The sequence below is a fragment of the Panthera onca genome, chromosome A1 (genome assembly GCF_046562875.1).
Source record: "Panthera onca isolate mPanOnc1 chromosome A1, mPanOnc1 haplotype 2, whole genome shotgun sequence".
NCBI classification, from domain to species: domain Eukaryota; kingdom Metazoa; phylum Chordata; class Mammalia; order Carnivora; family Felidae; genus Panthera; species Panthera onca.
In genome coordinates, this window is record NC_138339.1 from 48388786 (window position 1) to 48412714 (window position 23929).

The window sequence follows — 23929 nt, forward strand, 5'->3', positions numbered from 1 at the left end:
CCTCCCTCTCCCTCCTTAACCTTCTCCTTTCCCTGCTTTCCCCCTAATTCCTCTACTTTCCTCCCCATCCCCTCCCCCTCCTTGTCTCCTCTCCTGCACCCTTGCTTTCCATCGTCCTCACCCTTCTCCCTTCCCTCCCCTACCCTCTTCTCTTATTTCTCTCAGCCTCTGTCTTTCCCTCTCCTTCTTCCTCCCCCATCTCTCCATTCTCTCTCTCCTTTTTCTCTTCCGTTTGCTCCTCTCTCCCTCCTTCCTTGTCTTCTGTCTTCCCATCTCCCCTGCCCAAATTAGACCCTCCTGGAAGCTGAGATACCTACCCAGAGCTCTCAGGGTGAGGCATGACATAGCTCCTGTTATAATGAGATGGGCAAAAAGCCACTCTAACACCAGCTGGCAGGAGCCTTCCAAGATGATCTCTAGAGAAGATGATAGATGCATTTAAGTATAATTCTGAGTACGTATACATATGCACACTCACCCCTAAAGTTTCCCTTCAGGCTTCTCCTTTTACATTTAAGCATGTGGTAGAAAGCACAGAGCAGTTCCAGGAGACAGGATCTTCTAAAACCTCTTATACTTGCTGTTATACTTACCTGAGAGCAAATGACTGCTCTCATCCCGGTAGCCAGGTTCACCAAAACAATCCTGAGGATCAAGAATTCTCCTGCTTACCTCACCAAGGTCTCAAAAGCCCAGAAGAAATTCCAATGTTAGAAATTCAGGTAAATTTTTCACATGATAGAGTGCTTTAAGTGATAGTTAAGTTCTCAGGCAAGGCCGTAAAAGCACATCTGGCCAACGCTGCTGCCGATTTAGTGTCCTCTCAGTAGTGGCCTGAACAGAAAGCCCTCTGGCCTGCAAGGAGGAAAGCTGTAGGCAAGTCTTCCGCAGAGTGGGCAACAGTCTCAGCTTCAAGGGAGCTGAGAAAGGAGATTAGGCGAGATGGCCCCTTTCCAGCTCCCAGATCCGTAGCATTGGCATGACTGGGAAACTGCTGGTATGTCCCGATGGTTTCCAGTTCTTCCCGTGTAGGAGATTCATTAAGGAAGTAGTTGACACATACTACCCAGCACCGAGGGAGATTAATTGGAGTAGTTGTGGGCTTCAAATAATGATTTTTTTCCATCCTAGAGAGGAAGAGTGGGTTCCCTGACGGACCTCCTGAGCAGTCTCCAGACCTATTTCCCATTTTCATTTCCTCCAGGACCCTTGTTTTTTTGGCAGGGGTTTTGTTTTGTTTTGTTTTGTTTTTAAAGATTTTAGCCACATCCAGGACATTTGGCAGCCCCAGGTAAAATCAACAAAAGAACAAGCCATCTGCACCATTGAGCCAGCAGTTGCTCTGTGGGGTTTTGGCTAGAACTTCCAACTACAGAGCTTTATATGTGCAAATGGTTCTGGCCCTTGATAAATTCCTTTGTGTTCTGAGAAGCTCTGAAAAACAAGATAACTTAATTGTGTTTTGAGTTATCTGATTGTTTCGGTGTTTTTAGGACATTCTCTTGTACGTTTTAGGAACCAGTCATAAGTTCAGAGCAAACTTGCTTTAAACAGGCAGGTGTTCTCAACCATATCTCCAGGGCCATATCTCATGAAACTGCCTAGATTCATGGAGGCAAAGGCCAAGCAGTTTTGTCTCCCAGTCATACCCCCATTTTGCCATTGACTAGATCCAGAGTGTCAAACTGTGCTCACCCCATGCCTATCCCAAGGTCATTCATTCATTCATTAACACTTCTTCACCTCCTGGTACCCAGTCTCCCCACTCTGGTATGACCAGAGAGTCTTCAGTATGACCAAGTAGATACCTGCATCTTCTCCCTCCAAGAATCACCTAATCAAAAGCCTCACTGTCCATCCCTGTTCTTTCAGGATTGTTTTCTGGTCCTTGTCTGTATCTTTCGACGCCCCCTCTCCCTATCCTCCAAAAGGTCCCCTCCTCACTGCTCCTCCTGTGTTGACTCCAGCTGTCTTCTCCTTTCTAGACAATCACACATCACTTTTCTTCTATGGAACAATTCTGAGAGCTCAATTCCAGACCCAGATCTTCCATTAGCTGACCTCATGACCTTGAGAGAGCCCTTAGCTCTGCTGCCACTTGTTTTCACCTACGCATGAAGGCCATTGGAGAAGATAATGCCTCGGTCCCATGCCATTCAGAAAGTCTCTGCTGTGTCTGCTGTTTCCATTTCCTATTCATTCAGGAGCCTTTCCAATGCCCTTCTTTTTGTCAGAGGGCTGGTGTGGATGTACTAGTGGGAGATCACACTTCCAAATTGGCAGGATTATGTGAATGAGGCAATTGCACTAAGAGGTGATTGTCATTAATTATTTTCAATGTGTTGGGACCACTGTATTAGAAACTTGGTGACAGGTCATGATCACAATGACGATAGTCATGATTTCGCAGCACTTTCCCACCTACAGAGTGCTTTTTATAAATATAGTATAATTTGATCCTTTTAATCTTTCTATAAGGTAATAGAAGAGATGGTGATAGTACAGTTCTACAGATGCAGAAAAATGAGGTTCAGAAAGATCAGAGGATTTTCCCCAAGTCACATAACCAGAAAATGAGAGAGTTGGAACATAATTCTTGTCTTCTGATTCTTAGTCTGATAGTCTTGTCGTTGAGGAAAACACCCCTAGATGTCCAGGAGTAGTCCTGGCAATATAAGCCAGGCTTCTGTGTTCTCCTGTTTGAACATAATCCATTTCGCAGAACATCAGCACCAGACAAGGCAACGTGGCGGTCATGAAGGATCAAGACAAAACAGAAAACAAAGACAACTCTAATCATTTCTGAAAACAGATAAAAATGGAAACACCTATCCAAACCAGCAAAATGACTGAACTTCTTCAATCCTGGTTAATATCAGTGACTTCTGTTTTTTATCCATTCCAGGTTTAGCATTGCTCTGATCTTGCCCACCTCTAGATAAGATTTATTAACATGCCAATTGTAAAATTACACCCACTTCCTGTCAGCACCTTATCCAAAGCAAAGCCTTGCTTCCTTAAATTCAGCCCCAAAATAACTTAACATAAAACCAAATACTATAGTAAGGTCTTTCTTACTGAGATGCCCTGAGTGGTTGCCCCTGGTGTGTGTTCTCTATCACAACAATGAATAATAAACTCAACTTGTTCACCTACATGTTTGTTCTGTTTGGTCTACACCTGGAAGGCATTGAGGGCCCTTTCATTACTGCTTTTTATAATTAAATGACACTGTCTTGAAAATAACTTGAAACAGAAATGCTCTATCAGAATCTCCTGATCAGCTTTGGGAAAATATAAAATTTTTAGACTCTTTCCTCCATTTTTTTTCTTTATGAATTTCTGGACCAAAAGATAAATTCTTTTTGATCTGAGTGAGGTTCTGTGAAGATGATTATACCTCCTAGGTTATTCTGATTAATTTCTGCAGACCAGCTTTTGAGAGCCACCTGAACTTGAGATATTCAGTTAGTTCTAGTTCAGATAAACTACAATACCTTCTGTTTGTTTTTTTGTTTGTTTAAGGAATTCTAACACATTAGTTTGTCTTATTTTTTCCATGGTACCCAAAACTCTGCAGTTTTCTGATTTACTAATAAATGTCTAAACTTCTATTTGGGTACATCAGAAGATGCCACTACAATAGCTTCCCTTCAAGGATAGCATTTGTTGCCATATGATAAATCCTCTAAAATTTATTTTTTATTGAGTGAAATTCTAGCATAAAAGATTCAATAACTTTCTGGTAATTAATTGCAATATATTTTCTGGCCTTTTCTGCCAGGAAATTATCTATATATACTGAGGAAATAGACTTGTCTGGTATCAAATACAGCCAATGGTTTAAGGGTACCGTCTGAGACAGACATCAATTGAATTTAAAGCCACCCTTTCCAAGAGTTAGAGCTGGCCATAGATATTCCGATTACTTCAAGAGGTGGTGAACTTTCTATGCCTTGATACTTTCAAGCCAAAATCTACAAGTATTTGATAGTAATTTGGTAGTTAGCTAAGGGAAACCTCATTCAAGCATTAGTTTGAAGAAGGGACACGATGGTCTTTAAAATCAGCCTGAGAGCACATGATTAAAAGTAATTGACAAGACATGGCCAGAGTCACAAGACTAATTTTCATGATTGGCTCCTGAAAAACAATCCACTTATATTAAAGTCCCACATAACCTCATCAGATGCATGTGTCCTGTGAAAAACACTTTGTAATTGAATGCAATGAGACTAATGTCTCTCTCTCTTTCTCTCCCTCTCCCTCTCCCTCTATCTCTCCCCCCCCCCCATTCTAGGTCCAAAAGCCGTAGAAGCTTATGGCAAAAAGTTTGAAGTAAAGACAGTTTCTGGAAAATTGCTCTTTTCTGCAGATAACGATGAAGTGGTAGTAGGAGCTGAGAGATTAAGAGTTTTAGGTAAGGAAACTTTGATCATATAATTGATATGATACCAATGTATACATTTTAGAGGAAAAGGGAAATGTTGCCTTGAAGAGAGATTTAGGCCAATTACCTGGATTCTCTTAAAGTAAGGTAGATGAACTCCCCCACCCCCTAAACTCAGAATTTGGTACCCCAGTGAAAAGTTCTCAAGTCAGGAGGTTTTGTGGCATGACTACCAACACGGAGCTTCATTTGGGGAAGCATGTTCATGCCAACAAATACGCATGAACACATACTGTCCTCGCAGGCAGTTTTGGTAGAAGCAGTCAAGATCTACATACATGATACGGAGATTCCTAAACTGGGTTATAAGTTAAGAATTGCCTAGGGAACTTCTGAAAAGTCACATGGATCCAACTGTGACATGCTGAATTAGAAGTTCTGGTGGAAAGACCCAAGAATTAATTGGTGAAAACATTTGCAGGAATATCTATGGTGCCACTGTTGGAATCACTGGATTGGGACACACAACAAATTAGTCTTCTGTAGTTACAGCGAAATGGTCTAATATGGTGGTTTCAGAGTCCTGGTGCTGGAGCTGATCTGTCTTGTGTCCCTGCTCTGTCACCAATTAGCTGTGTGACTTTGGGCAAGGTATTGACCTCACTGAGCCAGTTTTCTGTCCTGCTCAGTGGGGCTATGAACACCTACCATCTCAAGTTGTCCCTAGGATTAAATGACTTCATGTTTTATCAATCAGGTATTTTGAATTCAGCATGCTTGACTTTAAAGCACTATACCTTGCTACCTCCTCAAATTTGTCCCAATTTCAGATAAGTACACAAATGCTTACCAACAGTAAAGAAAATGGTCTAAGATCAAGCTACCAGTTGAAATCCTTGCCCAAGGACTCCAGACTCAGCATACCTAAATGCCTATAAATATGTTCTAAGACCTTGGCCAACCCTTAGTATTAATGTTTTTCTCTGTTACTTGTAGAAATAGCACTTCCCACATGAGTTCTACGTTTTGGGGGGTGGTGGAGGAAACAAACACAAAAATTTCTGGCTCTCCTTTTGTTAAAGAATACTTAGCTATATGAGCTATAAAATAATTGCCCAGGGGAAAAGTGATGGTCCTCCTGCTAAGATAATTGTGTACAAATGGAGTTTGGTACCTCCCGTTAGTTCTTCGGCACTTTGTGAGTCACCTCACTTCTTTAAAATCTGAATCTTCAAAGATTCAGAATAATTTTAGATGTCCAAATACTTTGGCTTTACCTTCCTGTGCAAAACTCTGTGATGGTATCATTTAAGAACTTTCCTCTTCCCCACCCTACAGTTAAGTAGGACTAGAAGATTATTGTAATTTTTGGTCATCTGAAAGCAGGTGGATATTTTGTTGTTGTTGTTGCTGCTGTCATTGCTTATGCTTTTGATATTTTACTTAGAGAACAATTTAGGACAAGATCTATCTCTCTCCATCATCAGGAACATTTGCTTTTTCATGTTAAAATGTAGAAAGGAAGCATCATGATAAATACCACTGTTGCTATCAATGCTAAAAAGATTAGGAAATGACCACCCTACAAATCTCGCATCAACCTACTCAGTGAAATGAGCTTAGTGTGTTGCAGAAATGAGCTTCCTGTCAGCTGGGATTCAGCCATATGGTGTGGAACGAGAAGTTTAGGCAATTTCATTTTCTGCTTAATGAGAAGTTTGTCTTTTTGAGTCATCAGACTGAGCAAGTTCTCAGGAGCTTTGAATCTGGATGCATATTTCATGATGGAGTCTAACGTAGCTGGATTTGAATTCTTGCTCAGACATTTAGGATTAGAGTGACCCTACCCAAATCTGTTTTTCTCTCTAACATTTAGTTTCCACATATACAAAACAAAGAGGGTGGAGTGGTTCCGCTTGTTAAGCGTCCGACTTTGGCTCAGGTCATGATCTCACACTTCCTGATTTCAAGCCCCACGGCAGGCTCTGTGCTGACAGCTCAGAGCCTGGAGCCTGCTTCAGATTCTGTCTCTGTCTTTTTCTGCCCCTCCCCAGCTCATACTCTGCCTCTTTCTCTCTAAAAAATAAACAAACACTTAAAAATAAATTTAAAACAGGGTGGAACAAAATAAAGAATGGAAGGATAAATGAATATAATAAGAAACATACATAAATAAATCAGTTATTTCTACTGATAGTTGAATAGGAATAGCAGTAGAAAATAATAAGGAATAAGCCTAAGAAGATCATGCCTCCTAAATATAGAAACTTTGTTGTTTAAATTCTTCTCTGGATAATCACACCCACCTATTCAGTTTTTAGGACAATGACTTCCTCAAGCACACTCAAAGGACCCTGAATAGTTTGACAAAGGGATTAGAAGCCATGCCTCATACAGAATAATTATCCAGGAAGAGATACGGGGGCAGGGAGAAGGGTATCATTGTAGACAGATTGTAATTGCTGATGCACATCTTTCCTGAGGAAAAGAGAGAAGGCAAGAACCACTTAGATGAGTGGCTGAGAGCATAGGTTTTGTAGTTGACACTGGCCAATAATCCTGGTTTCTGTCATTCATCAGCCAAGTCCTTATGATGTCACTTCACCTTTCTAGGCATCCTTCTACTCTGTGCCATTGCATGATAATGCTTGACTGTCACAGTAGTTGGGAGAACTGGATGGTAAAGTGTATGTAGAGTGAATAGCACAGTGGTGGCACATGGTAAGCCATCCATATATGCTAACCATCATGTTGGTGATGGTTTCAGTTGGTCCACTTGGATTTCAGGGGACCCATCACATTCTGAAATTTTACACAGCCCTCTCTGTCCATGAAAGAAAGTACTCAGAGAAATTGGCAGAGAACTTGCAGAAGTATCCATATATCAGTTAAGTTTGGACTAGCAGATTTCCTGGACATAGGAAGGGCCAGAATAGAAAGAGCCTTTAAGAGCTAAGAAGTACTCCACTGCCCACTTCACCCACGTGCACATGAAACTAATATTGCTAGCATGTGTGTTCTCAAGTTGAACTTAAAAGAGGTTGAAGGCCTGGACTGGATTCCCAGATTTGTAGAGTCTTTTCCTGTACTCATGAAGACAGTTGTTCTGAAAGTGTGGGTCCCTGAATGGAGAGCATCAGCTATAGTGTACTTGTTAGGCTTGCAAATTCTCAAGCCCCACCCAGACCTACTGAACCAGAAACTCAGGATTGGGGGCCAGCAAAGCTTCCAGGTGGCTCTAATGCATGCCAAAGTTTGAGAACCATGACCTAAGACACTCAACTTCGCCACAACTTTGCTGGTAACTTTCAGTTGAGTGTAGGCTCAGCTTTTATCACTTTGCTCCAGAAAAGTCACAGTTTGGATATAGCTAACACATGTTAAGGGTTTACTCTGTGCAAAATACCAAACAAATCACCGTGAATGAACACATTTGCTTCTCACAACAACCTTCAAAGAGTCAAGAAGGGCACTGGCTTATCACCTTGATGTACAGAAGAGCAAACTGAGGCACAGAGTAATGTAAAACTTGCCCAAATTTCCACAGAGAGAAACTGAGGGAGTCAGGATCTGAATCCAGGCAGTCTTCCCACTATACATGTGACTTCTATCACAATAGTCTGTACCTTCCCTGAGCTCCATAGCATACTAGTACCACAAGGAGAGGAAAAGAAAACTAGGCAACTCTTTTTCAACAATTCCTCCCGTTTTGGATTCTGGATACTCTGCTGTTCCCACCGTTGTCCCCAGGTCTCTGACTTTTCTCTGACTTTTTCTCTGCTTCCCTCACTAACCCTTCTTTCATCTTGTATAAGTAGCCTGGACTCACACTTGGCATCGGGTGTAGACTCTCTCCAGGTCCAGTCCTTGTTTTCCTCTTTTTTGCATTTCTGTGTGAAATCCCACACTTCTATATGGCTTCAACACTTGCTTCTTTTCAGATGACCTTCTCAATCAGTATTCACTTTGAACTGCCTTTTCAATTCTAAATCCAAGTTCTCAGCAGTTAGCCTGCATTTTTCTGCATAGAGGTCTTTCTAGAAGTTTCACTTCTGTAGCTGAACTTAGGTGTCTTCCAGCAACCTCCCTGGCTCTCCAGAACCCACTTCCCTAATTCCACTGATGGGGCTGTCGTTCTCCTAGGCTAGGAGTCTCCTAGTTCCCTGGTCTTCTAGTCTCTTTGCTTTCATGAAGGTGTCGGCCCTGTGTCTCTTCATATGGTCTTGGTATCTTTGTCACCCTTGGGTTTTCCATACTGCAGAGTTATCTCTTTAGGCTTGACGTGAGAGAATTCAGGTTTGTAGTCAAATGCATCTGCTTAATTACCAAAAAGGTGTAAGTTAGTGTGCACAATAAGGCATGGTATTGTTCAGCTTTAATTAAAGAATAAAGTTATTAAATATTGGACAGGAATGGCCTTTAAAAAACACCAATAAAATAGGCAGCATAAAAGCCAGTGCATCTAAGAGGCATCTTCATGGAGACACCAGGGAAAAATAATTTTGATTTTCATTAATGACCAATTTCATTGAACAATGAATCGGACATTCTAGCATTTATAAACAAAGCATAATTATAAAGTGTTATTCTAATTGTTAATTAGGTCTGTACTCTAGATTAGTTTTTTTAAATATGTCCTCTAGATGCTACTTGATGCTAATTATCTGAGTTACATTATTATCAATTGAAAAACATTTTTAATTAATTCTAAATCCATTTAAATTAGCAGAAGATTTATAGAAATTTAAATGTGGTCTGATGCTATTTTTTTTTCCTTAGGAAGACATCAGATGATACATTTAGCCTTTTGAATTAGTTTTTGATGAAACTTTCTACTGCATCCTGGCGATGGATAATTATGATGAAAGGAGTGCAGTATTCTTAGTGGTAGTCTTTCATGAAATAGATGTGTGTGTGTGTGTGTATATCATATATCCACTTCTATACCTAAAGCTCTAAATTGTGACTTCTGGCTTCATGGAGATACAGAGATGTGTGTACCTGTCCCTGTCCCTGCTCTCTCAGGGAGCTCTGTCTCTTCAGGAAGATGAGACACACATCCCAAAAACAAGCTGCTTAGAAGGATAGAAACAGAGTGACTAGAATTCCAGAATCCAGCTAGAGTGCAGTGGGGTGGTGTGCTAGAGAGAGTTTAGAAAGCTTCATAAATGGGGAAGCATTTGAACTAGGTCTTGAGTACATGTTGGCAAATCAAAACATAGACGGGGAGAGCTTGCTTGGTGAATGGAACAGCATGTGTTTTTCAATAAGGATTCACTTGGTCGTGAGGTGGGGAGATTGATTGCCTTGTGATGGAAAAGTCCATTGGTAGTTGGCTTGAGGCTAGATTCAGTAGCTCAAATAATGTAAGTGAAATTCAGTCACTCTCTTTCTCTTAACACTTCTCAGCTCTGTTACAGAATCATGGCTTTTGTCTTCAAAAGCAGAAATAGTGCTTACCTTCCGAATATAAATCCAACAAAGGCCTAAGTTTTTCCTCTAACTAGATTGGTGTGGGCCATATGCCCATCCCCAACTAGTCATTATGACCTCAGTGATGGAATTTGCTGGTGAGCAAGGCGTGATTCATATCTCCACTGCCACCGCTGAGGTTGGAAATGACCAAGAATGAGCTACAGGGGACAGTTGTCCAAAGGGAAACTGGGGTGTTGTGTCCAGAAGAGAGAATGGACGCTGGGCAAGAAACAACAAATATTCATTATTGTAATCAAAGGTATGACCATGGAAAATTCTGAAAACTGCGCCTGAGACCATGAACCCAGGAATTGTGAAGATCACCAGAAGACGCTTTACAAATTCTCATCCTCTTGCTTACTCAGCTCCACAGTCACTGGATTTTCATCACCTCACTCCTCACTTCATCACCAAGCATGCTCTCGTCTCCCAGCATTTGTGTCTACTCTTCCCTCCACATAGAATGCTCTTTTCCAGTCTACATATAAAGGTTCTCTCCTTTTATGGCTTAAATGCCACTTCATCTCAAAGGTCTTCCTTGGCCACCTTATAAAAATAGCACACTCCTGCTTGCACTTTCTGTACCAAGAGCTGGCAAAGTAAGCCTCTGGGCCAATGAGGCTGAAAGCACTGCCTGGTTTTGTAATGTTTATTGGAACACAGCCATGCTCATTTTTTAAGTATTATCCATGGTTGCTTTCACACTCCAACAGCAGGATTGAGTAGTTGAGACAGATCATGTGACCCACAAAGCCTAAAATATTTATTATTTGACACTTCCTGGAAAAAGTTTGCATATTCCTAATCTGTATCTTTGCTCTATTCCTCTTCATGGCAGATATCACAGTACGCATTGTTGTGATAAAATGTTTATTTTATGTAAAAATATGTTTATTCATATCATATCTTCCTCACTAGAATGTAAGCTTTATGACAGAAGGCACTTTTGTTTTTCAGGTTCTAGGATAGTGCCTGGTACTTAGTAAGTGCTCAGTAATATTTTTTTTTGCAAGAATGGATTGAAAGATTTTGAACATTGCAATATTTGACAACCAACCTGATTGCATAGAGAATGGGAGGGAGGGAGAATATGCAGCTAAGTTAAGAGAGTATTATTATGCTTTTGCTGAGGATTCATAAGGACCTAAACCAGGATGGAAAGAGAAGAGAGAACAAATGGGAAAGAGCATCTTAAAGTAAAACTGATGACACTTGGTAACTAAGTGCATGTGGAGGGTCAAGAGAGGGAAGTCTGGGATGGCTCTGGTGTTGGGTACTTTGTCAGATACTTGTAGAATCATTAATAGAACTAGATAGGAGCAGGTTTGAGATTGGAGAGAAATGGTTCAGCTTCAGTTGCCCTGGGTCTTAATGCTTGAGCACCTAAAGGAGAAGCCAAGTGTCCAGTGGCCACAAGAGATGTTCCATTTGTCGAGGGCCAGAGAGTCATCCATACACATTGAACAGATGGACTCCAGAAAGGAGTGCTTAGGCTTAGGAGGGCATCCCAGAGGAAGAACTAAGAGATGCCTTTCAAACAGAGCATCACCAAACAGCCACTTGCCCATTTCTTCCTATGAACAAAACTCCAGGGCTGGTTTGTCATGTCTGTGACTCACAGACACATCCTCACACGTTGAAGTCCCCATCCCGTGTTCTTAGGCTTTCCCTTATCTACTCTGCCTTTCTCCATGAGAAGGAACCCAATGCTTTAGAATGTGATGAACTTGTTCTGCCATACCTACCAGCCATGTGATGTTGGCTATTTGGCTCTGATCAAATCACTCCTTAGGCGGTGTGTGTAGATTCTAAACAACCTCTCCCCCTTTTTCTTTGCCCTCCATCTTTGTCTGTTTCTTTTCCTTTCTGAAATATCTTATCCATGAGTGGAAGGAAGCATGAGAGAGGCCGAAAGGTTATAGTAAAAATGGAACACAATTCCTCTTAAATGATGATGAATTCATACATTGATTTTTGAGAGATGAGAGCCCCCCAGTCTAATAGGAACATTTGTGTAACAAATCAGAAGAGCCTGGAACCTGCCAGCGCCCTCTTTCTGCTCTCTGTTATCATTATCAGAGATAATCTGCAGGAGATTCAACTATTTAAAAAGAATTGTTTCTTGTAGAGTTGTCTGGCATCTCATTCCAAACTTGGTTTATTATTTACAGGAATGCAGGAATAATGTATTTGATCATAAAGATATATTTCCCATAAATAATGCAGTGAGAAAGCCAAGTATAAAAGAGTCTCGGATGAACAACTCCAACCTTAATAAACCAGAGATACTTAATGAGAAAAAGCACAATTCTACAATAGAGGAGCAAGAGTGGGGTTTCATCTGAAATGCTGCGGAGTAGAACTGTCATAATTCTCCCAAAACTAACAAAAGCCTAGATGATTCCACCACCTCATTTCATGCACCCACCCACCCATGCGCACAGGCCTCAATGAGCTGCCACGGTTCAAGGTGCATCTTCATCCCCCAAGCTTGAGGGGTTGATTCCTGATGCAAAAGCATTTGCTGGGCCCCACACACTGTTCCATTTGGCAAGAGGGATGTGATTTAATATCAGCATGACGGATTCATTGTACTGTGTAAACGTTGCCAGCTGTCCCAGAAGCAATGCCTTAGCAGACCTCCCCAGTTGCTGAGCCGTGGTCTCCCTCACTTGCACGTGGTGGGGTGGGAAGAGGGGGAAAGGCAGTTGGGAGACATTTGTCAGCTTTCTAGTTTGATTAAAGAGTTGATGAGGTTCACTCTTTGTCTGCTTTCAAGAGAACCAATTCCAGCACTTAGGGAGGGGTACGTCTCAGCTTTTTTGTCTGCGGAACCAACACGACTTGAAATTCTCTATCAAGCTACAGCTAATGTGCTTTCAGGCATCTGTTGGTTTGTTTTTATCATCAAAGTTTTCTTCTTGGCAGTTAATACCAAGAACAGAGTGTTTTCAAATGAGGGGATAAAGTTCTGCCAGGACATCTTCAATGTCAAAAGCTTGTCCATATAGTGTAGGTTTATTGTCGCCTTTCTCCTTAATTATATTCACTGTTGCAGAATATTCTTATTCAACCAAAAGTCACCTGAGTTGATTTTTTTTCTCTCTTCCCAGCAGAGACCAAGGAGAATGTTGGTGTTTCACAGTGACACTAGGAATTTAATGAGATGACAATGTGAATAAGAAACTCTCAGTGTGCAGACTGGGGAAGGAAATTAACTTCATTCTCCTTTATTGGAGGGACTTGAATTTAATTCTGCTTATTTGAGTGGGAGAAAAGAGTGCTAAAAATACTTCCCTCAGCAACTTATGCTTTCCCTCCCACCTTGCTCTGTGCTTTTTCTCTGTACTACTCTTCTAATCTTAACCCCTTTTGTACCATGTCTTTCCTAGGAATGATGGGTAAGGTGGTGAGGATGAATCTAAACTAAAGAGATCCGGAGATAGGGAGGGGAGAAATTGTCCAGAACCCCTCAGGGAACAGGATAGAAGCAAATGCCAGAGTTCCCTTTGCAACAGTAGAGTAGGACAGCAGAATGGTTGGATGGGTATGGGGTTTGGAGACCGACTGCCTGGATACCTCTCCTGGCTCTAATGCCACAACTTCGGACAAGTGTCTAAATTCTGAAAGCCTCAGGTTGCTCATATGTAAAGTGAGGGTGGTCAGAGTACCTACATAATATATGAAAAGTTCCTGGCACAGTGCTAAGTGCATGATAAGTGCCCACTGTTACTGATGCATATTACTATCGTTCCTTCTACAGGTTCCTCTTGAGCACCATTTGTACAGCTATTGCCAATCAAATCTCAATGCGGGGATGTAAGGACACAGCACAGAAGTTTCTTAATCTCAAATAGGTTATGGTCCAATAGGGCTGTCAGTGCACCTAGTGAAATCTTAAATATCAGTGGAAATGTTTCTTACAAACTCAGGTAGAATACAGAAGTCGGCACTTAGCTACTCTATGTGCTAACAGGACTTGCCCATAGTGCTCCACTCTTGACAGCATACTGTAGAGGATGTGGCTGAATTGTTAATGGAAGTATTTAATGTGATTCTGATTCTGTAAGCCAAAGAGAAAAGTATACTTAGACAATTGGAAGTTATTCGTGATGCAAGAACTTTCATGGGTCCAAAAAAGAAAAAAAGAAAGAAAGGGAGTGACATCAACAAGAAGGTTCTTGGCACTATTTAAGCCATAGTGTAGGAGTTCTCACTTAAAAAGAAATTCAGGGGTACTCAACAAATTGAGCACCTACTGTGGCCAGCTGCTTTGCCGACCAAAGGGCACTGGGGCCCCCACCTTTCTGGATTCCATAGCCAAGCAAGAAAGACAGCTATTGTTAACATTTACATGAGAAGAATGTGACTTATCATGAGGGAAGTACGACATCATGGAAACATAAAATTAGGAGATCTTAACCTAATTTTGCCCATAAGGGAGTCTTCCCGAAGGAAATGATGTTTCAGTGGAGACTGGAGGAATAAATGGGAGTTAGTCAAGGAAAGGGGGTCAAGAGGCTGAGTGTGGAGTGACATGTACAAAGTCCTGGAGAAGCGTGACCTTTTAGAAAAAGTTTTGCAACTCCAGCAGGGCCAGAGGGTGGAGGTCAAGGAGCAGAGTGCCCAGATATGAAAAGAGACCCGCTGTAATTATGATAGTTAACATTTATTAAAAGCTTACCCTATACCAGATACCATTCAAATCTCAAGATAACTCATGTTAACTCAATTTAACTCAAGTTAACTCAATTCTCAAGACAGCCCTGTAATATAAGTTTTGTTGTTATGCTCATTTTACATACAAACAGACTGACAAGCACAGAAGCAGGTTCTCCAACGTTATGTGGAAATTAAATGGCTGAGGTTAGATGCAAACCCAATAATCAGATTTCAAGTCTATATTTTGTTTGTTTTTGTACCTTTATTGAGATATAATTCCCATATCATACAATTCGTCCATTTAAAGTGTGCAATTCAGTATTTTAGTATAAAGAGCCTGTGAGTTTAACATGTATCACAGACCTATAGCAACAAATACACACATATATATATTTCAAATGTATGTATATATTTGTTGTATATGTCATGTGGCCTATATTATATGTTATATAAATATATAGATAAACATATATACATGGATCATTATGGAGATGTGCGCATATGCATCTATTATAAAACCATACTATTACCTTGGTCACTGTGTGTCATTATTAAGATACTTAGACTTAAGGGTAATGGAAAGACATTAAAGAGCTTCAAATAGGGGAGTGACGAGATCTGATTTGTGATTTACAGGATGGTGTGATGGAGGATGAGCTGGGGAGTGGGTCAGACAGACCCACTATTTATGAGACCAGACACATCTGTGAGGTCTCTGCTTGGAGGTTTAATTCAAAAAGACATTCCAAAAAGAAAGTTATGCGGCCTGCTCTCCAAGACCTTCAGTGTTCACAGACAGCTCACCTTTCTCGTGTTCACACTCAGCCCAAGGGCAACAGGTTGAGCCTATGCGGAAGGGCAGTTTTATCCCAGTTGGACAGGGCACAAGCATGGCGGATGAATTCTGAACGCAGTTCATTGTTCTTCCCGCTAACGTGCTTGATGGGAGCTGATCAGAGGTCAGAGCACATCTAAAGTACTTGTATTGTATCACAGGCTTGTGGCAGAGATTGCATTTAACCAAACAAAGGAGAGAGCTGATATGAAATCAATATGCAGAGTGCCTATGAGCTATGGAGGAAGGTAATGTGCTTTTCTTCTTTGGCTGTTAAATGCATCGCAGCTGCCAAGGAAAATGACTTTCCCTCTCAACTTCCTATCTGTCTAGCTGACTGGTTATTGGGAAGTGTTCAGGCTCTAGTGCTTTAGCTGTGTTTAATGAGGGAATCCTTGCATGAAAGCCTAAGTTCCTGTGGCCTAATTCTTCCTCCCGGACTCTGAAAAGATGTTTCTCCTTAGCAGACTCTGATCATAGATGTCTGGCGGAGCAAGGAAGGGTGCCAGGGCCTTGGATTTATAAGGCATGGTTTCTACTTGCGTTTGCGAATTTAGGCTAGAATATAAGATGTGAAAAATGTACCAGAGAAACCCATGTGCAAGGCTGTGCTCCCTTAAAGTGCCCAGAACTCTGGGGCCACACATGGTCCAAAGAGAGGCCTTCACTGAGAAGTAGAGGTCTGAGTTAACCCTTGAAGGATTTCAATGGATGAAGTTAGAGCAATCAGAAGAAGCTGTTCTCTTTGAAAGGAGATGTCAAAAGCCACTCTTATTCTTGCAGTCCAGCCTGGTAACTGAAGTTCAGTTTAAAAACTTAGTCCTGTCACTTGAACAGCTGGGGGATAAAAAATGAATTACAGGATGGGAGTTGAATTGACTGGTGGTTAAAATGAGCCCTTTCCTCTTTCTCTCTCCATCTTCTTCCTGCCGCCTTTCCTTCTGCGATCCACAGACAGACCAATTACAAGTGTGAGAAATCAGTGTGGGGGACTGTCTTTGCTACCACAAGTCACAAGTGAGGTGACACAAAACAGCTAATTCAGTCCTTGAGAACTGAATGTATAATCACCCTCTGCGTAGTAGCATTTAGTTAGATCAAAATACTTCCACGGGGTTTCTATTTTGTTTTTGTTTTTGCCATCTCATTTGATTTTCAAAACCACCCTTAAAGGTGCTCAGGATGAGGGGGGAAAAAAGAAAAGAAATCTCCATCTGAGAAATTAAGAGATGGAAGAATGTGGAAGTAAGCTTCCCCAAGTTTACACAGTGAGTGTGTATTTCTACTCTGACGCCATGCCCTGTGGTGGGACCAGTCACCCACCTCTCGTACTGCTCGCTGACAGTGGTTAGGCCTCTGCTGTAAGCATGGCTCTCCCCCAAGCATCACTGCAGATGATATAGAAAGTTCTAAGAGATTGATTATGGTCTCTGAACATTTGCCTGATATTTCTGTTAGGTGGTCATTCTAAAGCACAGTTTTTCTTTTTTCTGAAGATCATGGGCCTCCTCTCAGAATGTTTTTTTTTAGCCCATTTATGAGTTAAACCCATTGTACCCATTCAATCCAAGGCATTTAAAAAAATTTTTTTAATGTCTTTATATTTCAGAGAGAGAAAGAGAGAGCATGAGCAGGGTATGAGCAGAGAGACAGAGACAGAAACAGAATCTGAAGCAGGCCCTAGCCTCTGAGCTGTCAGCACAGAACCTGACATGGGGCTCAGACTCACAAGCTATGAGATCATGACCTGAGCCGAAGTCGGAATCTCAACCCATGGAGCCACTCAGCTGCCCCAAATCTGAGGCATTTAAAATGGCAAATGCTAGGGCACCTGGGTGGCTCAGTCAGTTAAGCCTCTGACCAAAGCAAGACAATGGCATAGTTATCAACATATAAAACACGGTTTTGTGACACAATATTTGAGGTCTTCATTATACACATCTAAAAAGATCTAGTTGTAGGCCGAGGAATTACCATCATTTCAAAGTACTGATGAGTATAAATGATGGCTTTGCGATGCGTACAACTTCACTGTGATAGGAAATCTGTGATTTCTGTTGGTGAAAGAGTCACAGAGTAATCATTAATACGGACCATTTTCTACACTCCAATCAAAGGAATGATGTATCTCAGTTAAAGATGAGAGGAAATAATGATGTAAAATCTGCCCTTTCACAGTTCACGGACCTATGTGAATTCTATCTATTCATGAATCCCTAGCATCTCCAGGTGAGGTCCCCTGTCTTAATGTTAATGCTTAGTGAGCACTTAATGTGCAGTCTCTCCATTAAGCTGGGGATTTAGCTAGGATGTAACAAGACTCAGACACCGTTCCAGACTCTGAGGTATGTCTGTATCATTTCATGTTCAGTATCATGGACAAGATGAAAGGGCCTCCTACCTCACGTGGAGCTCTATCATTAAGTTCTGGAAATGGAGTTAGCCTGGAATGGGTAGGAGGAAGATGCCGCGATACACCAGGACTAGACAGTGGTTCTCAACATGGGCAATTTTGCACACACACACCCATTCAGAGATAAATGACAATGTCTAAAGATATCTTTGATTGTCACAAATGTGGGTGACTGGGGTTGCTACTGGCATCTAATGGGTAGAGGGCAGGGATCCTGCTCAACACCCTGCAATGCACAAGACAGCCATTCACAACAAAGAATTATCTGGCCCCAAATGCAGAGTTTGAGAAGCCCCAGACCAGCAGAAAGGTCTATTGAACACTGAAGTCCCATTGTAAATAAACTTGAGTGTCTCTGGTTCTGTGCTCTCCATCCCATGTAATGTTGTATGTCCTTTCTGATTTCTCCAGGTTTTGTATAGATTATATTCTCCCCCCACCCCCAAATGCTGCCATAGTGCCTGATGTCAGGTCATACATACAGCAGGTTGCACTATGTTAGCCACCGATGAGGGGTGACCCTGCTGCCTCCCTAACTTAAGGCTTCACTCCAAAGTAATGGCAGAAGCAAGGAACTACAGATAGGAGCTCTGCAAGAGATGGTTTTTGGGAGTGGGGACTAAAAGAAATGACACAAGTCGGGTTTGAATCTTTGCCTCCTATTCAGAGTAGTGTGATGACCTACTTTTATCTGTGAAGTCGGGGGTGAAACAGCTGGGGGAAGACACCCCTAATAGGAAGTTCTGTTTCTTCTTGATACAGCATAAAGTATGCTTGTCATACAGGATGGATATCCCTTCCTTTATTTATATAATCTTGTAGTAGAAATTGACCTTAAAAGGCATTTATGAAATCACTGACATTAGTTAAGCACCTAATATGTACTTTTATCACTTCCCATGTTTTTGATGCGTCCCCCACATTCCTTTCCATTGAGAACCAGGGTTGTTTCCTCTATTACAAAAACCTATTACTAGGACAAAGGGTAGGCTGCATCTGTTATCTGAGGCATTGAAAATGCAAATGCTGGGGCACCTGGGTGGCTCAGTCAGTAAAGCATCTAACTCTTGATTTTGGCTCAGGCCATGGTTTCACAGTTCCTGACTGCACAGAGCCTGCTTGGGATTCTCCCTCTCCCTCTCCCTCAGGCCATGGTCTCACAGTTCCTGACAGCACAGAGCCTGCTTGAGATTCTCCCTCCCCCCTCCCCCTCCCCCTCCTGTTTTCTCCCTCTCAAAATAAACAAACATTTAAATAGATAGGTAGGTAGGTAGGTAGCAGGTGCTAAGTTGTGTGTTACATGTTACAAGCATGCCCTGTAAACTACCATAGTAATATGGGTATGATCTCATAGTTGGATCTGTTGCTTTAAAATCCTGAGATGTGCTGAAATCGGTGGCATTTCCTTCTCCTTTAAGGTGATTTGGCCCAATCCTGAATGATTCTTCAAGGTATGATCAATTGCCTGGTGGAAGGATGATTTCTGTGGGGTCCCTGGGCCTCTGAAAGTCCTTTGCTCTAATGGATTAGAGGGATGTCAGCTTCATCCATTTAGTGAGCTTTCTCCTTGAGCTGTTTCCATTTGTCATGAAAATCTGGAAGGAGTTTTTGCATTGCCTGAGCAAGAACATTGAGAAAAAAAATGAGACTAGGTTTATTGATTTGTTAGTGTCCACTGTCCCTAAAATGGGACCTTGGGGTGGGACCTTTGGGGAACTTTGGAGAGTTTAATATAGAGAGTTTAATGACTTAGATGGAAGTCTTGCTTTTAATCTTAAATTAATCCTATTTAGTTTACTAATCTGACTTTAAGAAGACATACTTACAAAAGGGGCAGTTTTTAAAAAGTGAAAAGGAGTCTTGATTTGATCCAGGGAGATTCCCTGATCCGGGACCATTTGTCACTAGCATTTGTACTTTGCCGTGCAGGTTAAAAAGCTTGCTCTCCTCTCATTTGGACTTCATGATAAACTAGCCATAGGTTGGACAGAGGATTGTGCTCACTTAATAATGCAGCAACTAAGCCCAGAACAGTTAAAAGGTCTAGAATCACACGGTAAGTTTGGTGGGAAATCCAACATGAGGATGGTAGAGGATATATTTCTTAATGTGCAGGAGTTTTAGTACTATTCTTCCATTACCGATGAGAACTTGGACTAGGGTTTATTTTTAATTACTTTGAATTTTCTTTTTTTTTTCTTTTTTTTAATGTTTATTATTTATTTTTGCGAGGTGGCAGAGGGGCAGAGAAGGAAACACAGAATCTGAAACAGGCTCCAGACTCTGAGATGTCAGCTCAGAGCCTGACAAGGGACTCGAACTCGTGAACCGTGAGATCACGACCTGAGCTGGAGTCGGACACACCCAGGTGCCCCTTGGGTTTATTTTTAAAATAAGAGATGATGAAAAAAAATAACAGATCGGGCATCCTTGGGAGCTTAAAGCGGATTCACATGAGGCAGAAGGGACCACCGTGACAGCTGCTGTCTTTTCGTTCTTCCATTCTCTCAGCTCCAGTCACCCAAGCACAGAAAAGAAGTAACCAGAATGTTTTAAAGTCCTTTATTCAAATGAGGGAGCTATGTGCAGGCCCCATATTTGATTAAAAGGGGAGGAAGAGGGAGGACCTGGATGTGTTTGAATGCATCACAGGACAGGCTTTCCATGGGAGTCCTCAGAACATACCTTCCTAGCCTCAGTCAGATCTCAGTATCAAGTCTTGGTGTCCCTGCTTACCTGAAGCAGGATTATGAGCAAGTCCACAACCCCTCGGAGCCCTTCTGTGCACAATGAGGGTTGGTGGGCAGTCCTGTCTTTCTAGGCAGTCGCTGTAGGAATTAAGTAACACAATCCATGTACAGCTTACCATAGTTCCCGAAAGGTACTACATTCTCAATAAATAAAATATTTTTTTATCATTAAAAACAATTACCTTTGTCAAAACCTCAGTTTCCTCAGCTGCACATAAAGAAAATAATAGTGTCTAATTTGTGTTATTGTTGCAGGGATTAAAAAGCATAATATAGTGGAAGCACCTGAAAGTAATGTTGTCAATTGTTGTTCTTAGAATCTTGAACATTTCCTATAATCCAATAGTTAATATTTAAAATACCCCTGAAAAATAGCATTTAAAAAAATTCTTAACTGCTCAGTAAATCAGCCAGCACAAACTTGAGCATAAAAGTCAAAGTAATACTGATTAAAAAAAAAAAAAAAAAGAATTCTAGCAAAGAAACACAAGAATGGTGTTCTCTGCCCAGTGAGTCACATAATGGGAAAAAGTTGGGCCAAGCATGAGATCATAAGGGAGCTGAGGATTGATAAATACATTTGGGCCATAATAAGGAGACAATAAATAGGAAGAGAGCAGTAGGGCCACAGAAGAATGAGTTCATGCTCTAGAGGAAAATATTCACAAGGTTATCCAGCTGCCCATAGAGGGCGATAGAAAGGATTCCCCTGGGAAAATCAGTATCAAAATCATAAACTACCTTTATGCGTTTAGGGTATATCAGATGAAAGCAAGCTTATTGGCCCATAGAAGGTAAGCCGTCATCTTTTATTTCTTAAGTTCCAAGGGATATTAAGGTAAAACAGCTGAAAGAATGCAAAGATACAATAATCCAGGCCAGGGATCTTTGGTCTTAAAGACGCAGATAGTAGATATTTTAGATTTGGGAACCCCAGGATCTTTATCCCAACTCCTGAGCTTTGCCATTATAGTGGAAAAACAACCACAGACAACATGAAATGAAATTTTGCTTGACTATTTTCTCACAAAACTTTATCAAAAAAAACCCAAAACAGATGGGGGGATAGATTTCGCCCTAGGGTTGTAGTTCACCAGTCCCCGGTCTAGTCTGTATTTCTGTTACCTTTTCATCACTCAGTCTGTGACATCTGATACTGAATACAAATTCCAAAGACTGAAAATCTTCCCCCAGACTGTGAGAGGGTTGAGAGTGTGGGCTCATTCAACACTGAGTCTTCAGCATCTTTGTAGTGCTTGACACACAAGAAAGGATGGGTGGATAGGTGGATGGGTGGATAGATGGAACAACACACAGATGGACAGATTGACAGTAGTTTATGTCTGTTTCTAAACAGGAACATCATCATCACCATTAACATTCACTGCACTCCCTTACTGTGTTCTAGGCACTTGCAAAGTGCTATACGTATGTTCTCTTAAGAACAGCAAGGCCTTACAGTAAACTATGAGGTAGATATTCTCATAGCTCATCAGTTCTAGTAGTATGGTATAGTCCTGGACATGTTAGATGCTCAACCTTGAGTCACTTACACTCATCTCCCCAATCCCTTCATATAGGTGTTTGTTAGAATTTAAAAGTATGTAGGAAAATCTCCATAAATATTAAAGTGATATTAAAAGATTAGGTCACTGAGGGGGCACCTGGGTCGCTCAGTTGGTTAAACCTCCGACTTTGGCTCAGCTCATGATCTCACGGTTTGAGTTCAAGCCCCATATTGGGCTCTGTGTTGACAGCTCAGAGCCTTGAAGCCTGCTTTGGACTCTGTGTCTCCCTCTGTCTCTGCCCCTCCCCTGCTCATGTTCTGTCTCTCTCTCAAAAATAAATAAACATTAAAAAAGAGAATAATAAAAAATAAAAGATTTTTACCAAGCTTTGAGCAAGCACTGGTGTACATGAACAGGCTGAAGTGGTCCCACATTGGAACGTTTGACCCTATGTGTGTACTGCCCCAGGTGGCTGTGGAGAAATTAGACAATATTAGGGCAGTTTGGGGGTGGAGGTCTGTGGATCATTGTTCACCATCTTCTCTCTAGTGCCTTAGGCATTGCCTAACCTACAGTAGGTACTAAAGAAAATTGACTTAAAGGAGTAATGATGGCATAAACAAACTAACAGAGGAAAAAAATAAGTAAAAAATCTACCTGCCCAGCCCAGGAAGGACAATATGTCCATAAAATATTCTAAGTGTTAACTTAATAGGTATCCCCACAGAGACGGGCATATAGATCATAATATAAAATAATGGGAAATGCCTGATCTACTTACTACTGCCTTGAAAGCTGAAACATTTTCATAATGGATCAGAAAGGCATTTTTCAGGACAACTTGGTAATTCATCTTTATTTTCTTGTATACACAGTGCATTCCATTTAAAAAGAGACGCTAATGCATTTATGTTAAAGCATATGGATTTACAGCCCGGAATAAAGTATATTCATAAGTAGTATACCTTAATCCTGTTTATGGAAAGGGAAGAATCAACTGGCATCAGATTAGTATTGATTAACTGTCACTTGGATTGACAAAGCAGCACAAGATACACTTAGCAAATACCCAAACCAAGCTATAAAGCTCTGCAGATTTGGATTTTGACACTTGCCTTTTTTTCCCCCTCTAAAACATAATCAGTTCAACATTTAAGAATATACTCTTTGGCACTGAATAATTCAGACCTCATCGACACCGTTTTTTTCCCCTTGCTGTATGACATCAGCACCATTTATAGGAATAGAGGAAAAAGCTATAAAAAGCTCAGAAAAAGTCCTTGCCCCTGGATTGTTAAATAGAAAGACAGACAGAGAGAGAGAGAGAGAGAGAGAGAGAGAGATGCTAAATGCCCTCAAAGCTGTATTACACCAATTCAGCCCCAAAGGCCACTTGAGCATACTCGCTTTCACAACTCTTGTCTGGTAGGGAAAATCGACTGGCTTCTGTTGCCCTGTGGATTTCCATTTCATATTGAGCAGGCGTTTGAAGTAGAGCTGTATAGGAATAATGATCTCTCTCAAAAGACAGGCTTGTTTGTAGGCTCCAGAGAGCAGTTCTCCTTGCTTTAGTGATGCTGAGTGGGAGGGACAGTCGTGACATAGACTTCTCCACTCAAGAGGAAAAGAATGCATTATTCAGATTGCTTCCAATTATCAGTGACAGAAAGCAAAAATTAATTAGACTTAAGGAACGTTTTTTTTTGTTTTTGTTTTTGTTTTTGTTTTTGTTTTTGTTTTTGTTTTTAAAAAGGGAACCTCCTCACTCACATCATTGGAAATTCCAGATAGGGCCAACTCTGGTGTTTTTAACATCTCCTCCCCAGCCCAGGTTTTCTTCAGGCAGCTCCTTAGCAGACATTACCTTAAGAGAAAGATGGAAACATCCTTGTATGG

The 23929-nt window shown here is 41.2% G+C and overlaps 1 protein-coding gene across 4 annotated transcripts in view; it reads left to right on the forward strand.

Moving 5' to 3' along the window:
• SGCD (sarcoglycan delta) overlaps positions 1–23929 on the forward strand; it is a 943518-nt gene that overhangs the window by 793135 nt on the left and 126454 nt on the right. For 3 of the 4 annotated variants that reach the window (XM_078446222.2, XM_078446224.2, XM_078446217.2), the window contains one exon: positions 4301–4420. The exons of the other annotated variant lie outside the window; for it this stretch is intronic. In XM_078446222.2, coding sequence (XP_078302348.1) covers positions 4301–4420 — 120 coding nt within the window. The remainder of the gene's footprint in view (positions 1–4300; positions 4421–23929) is intronic. 4 annotated transcript variants of the gene reach the window in all.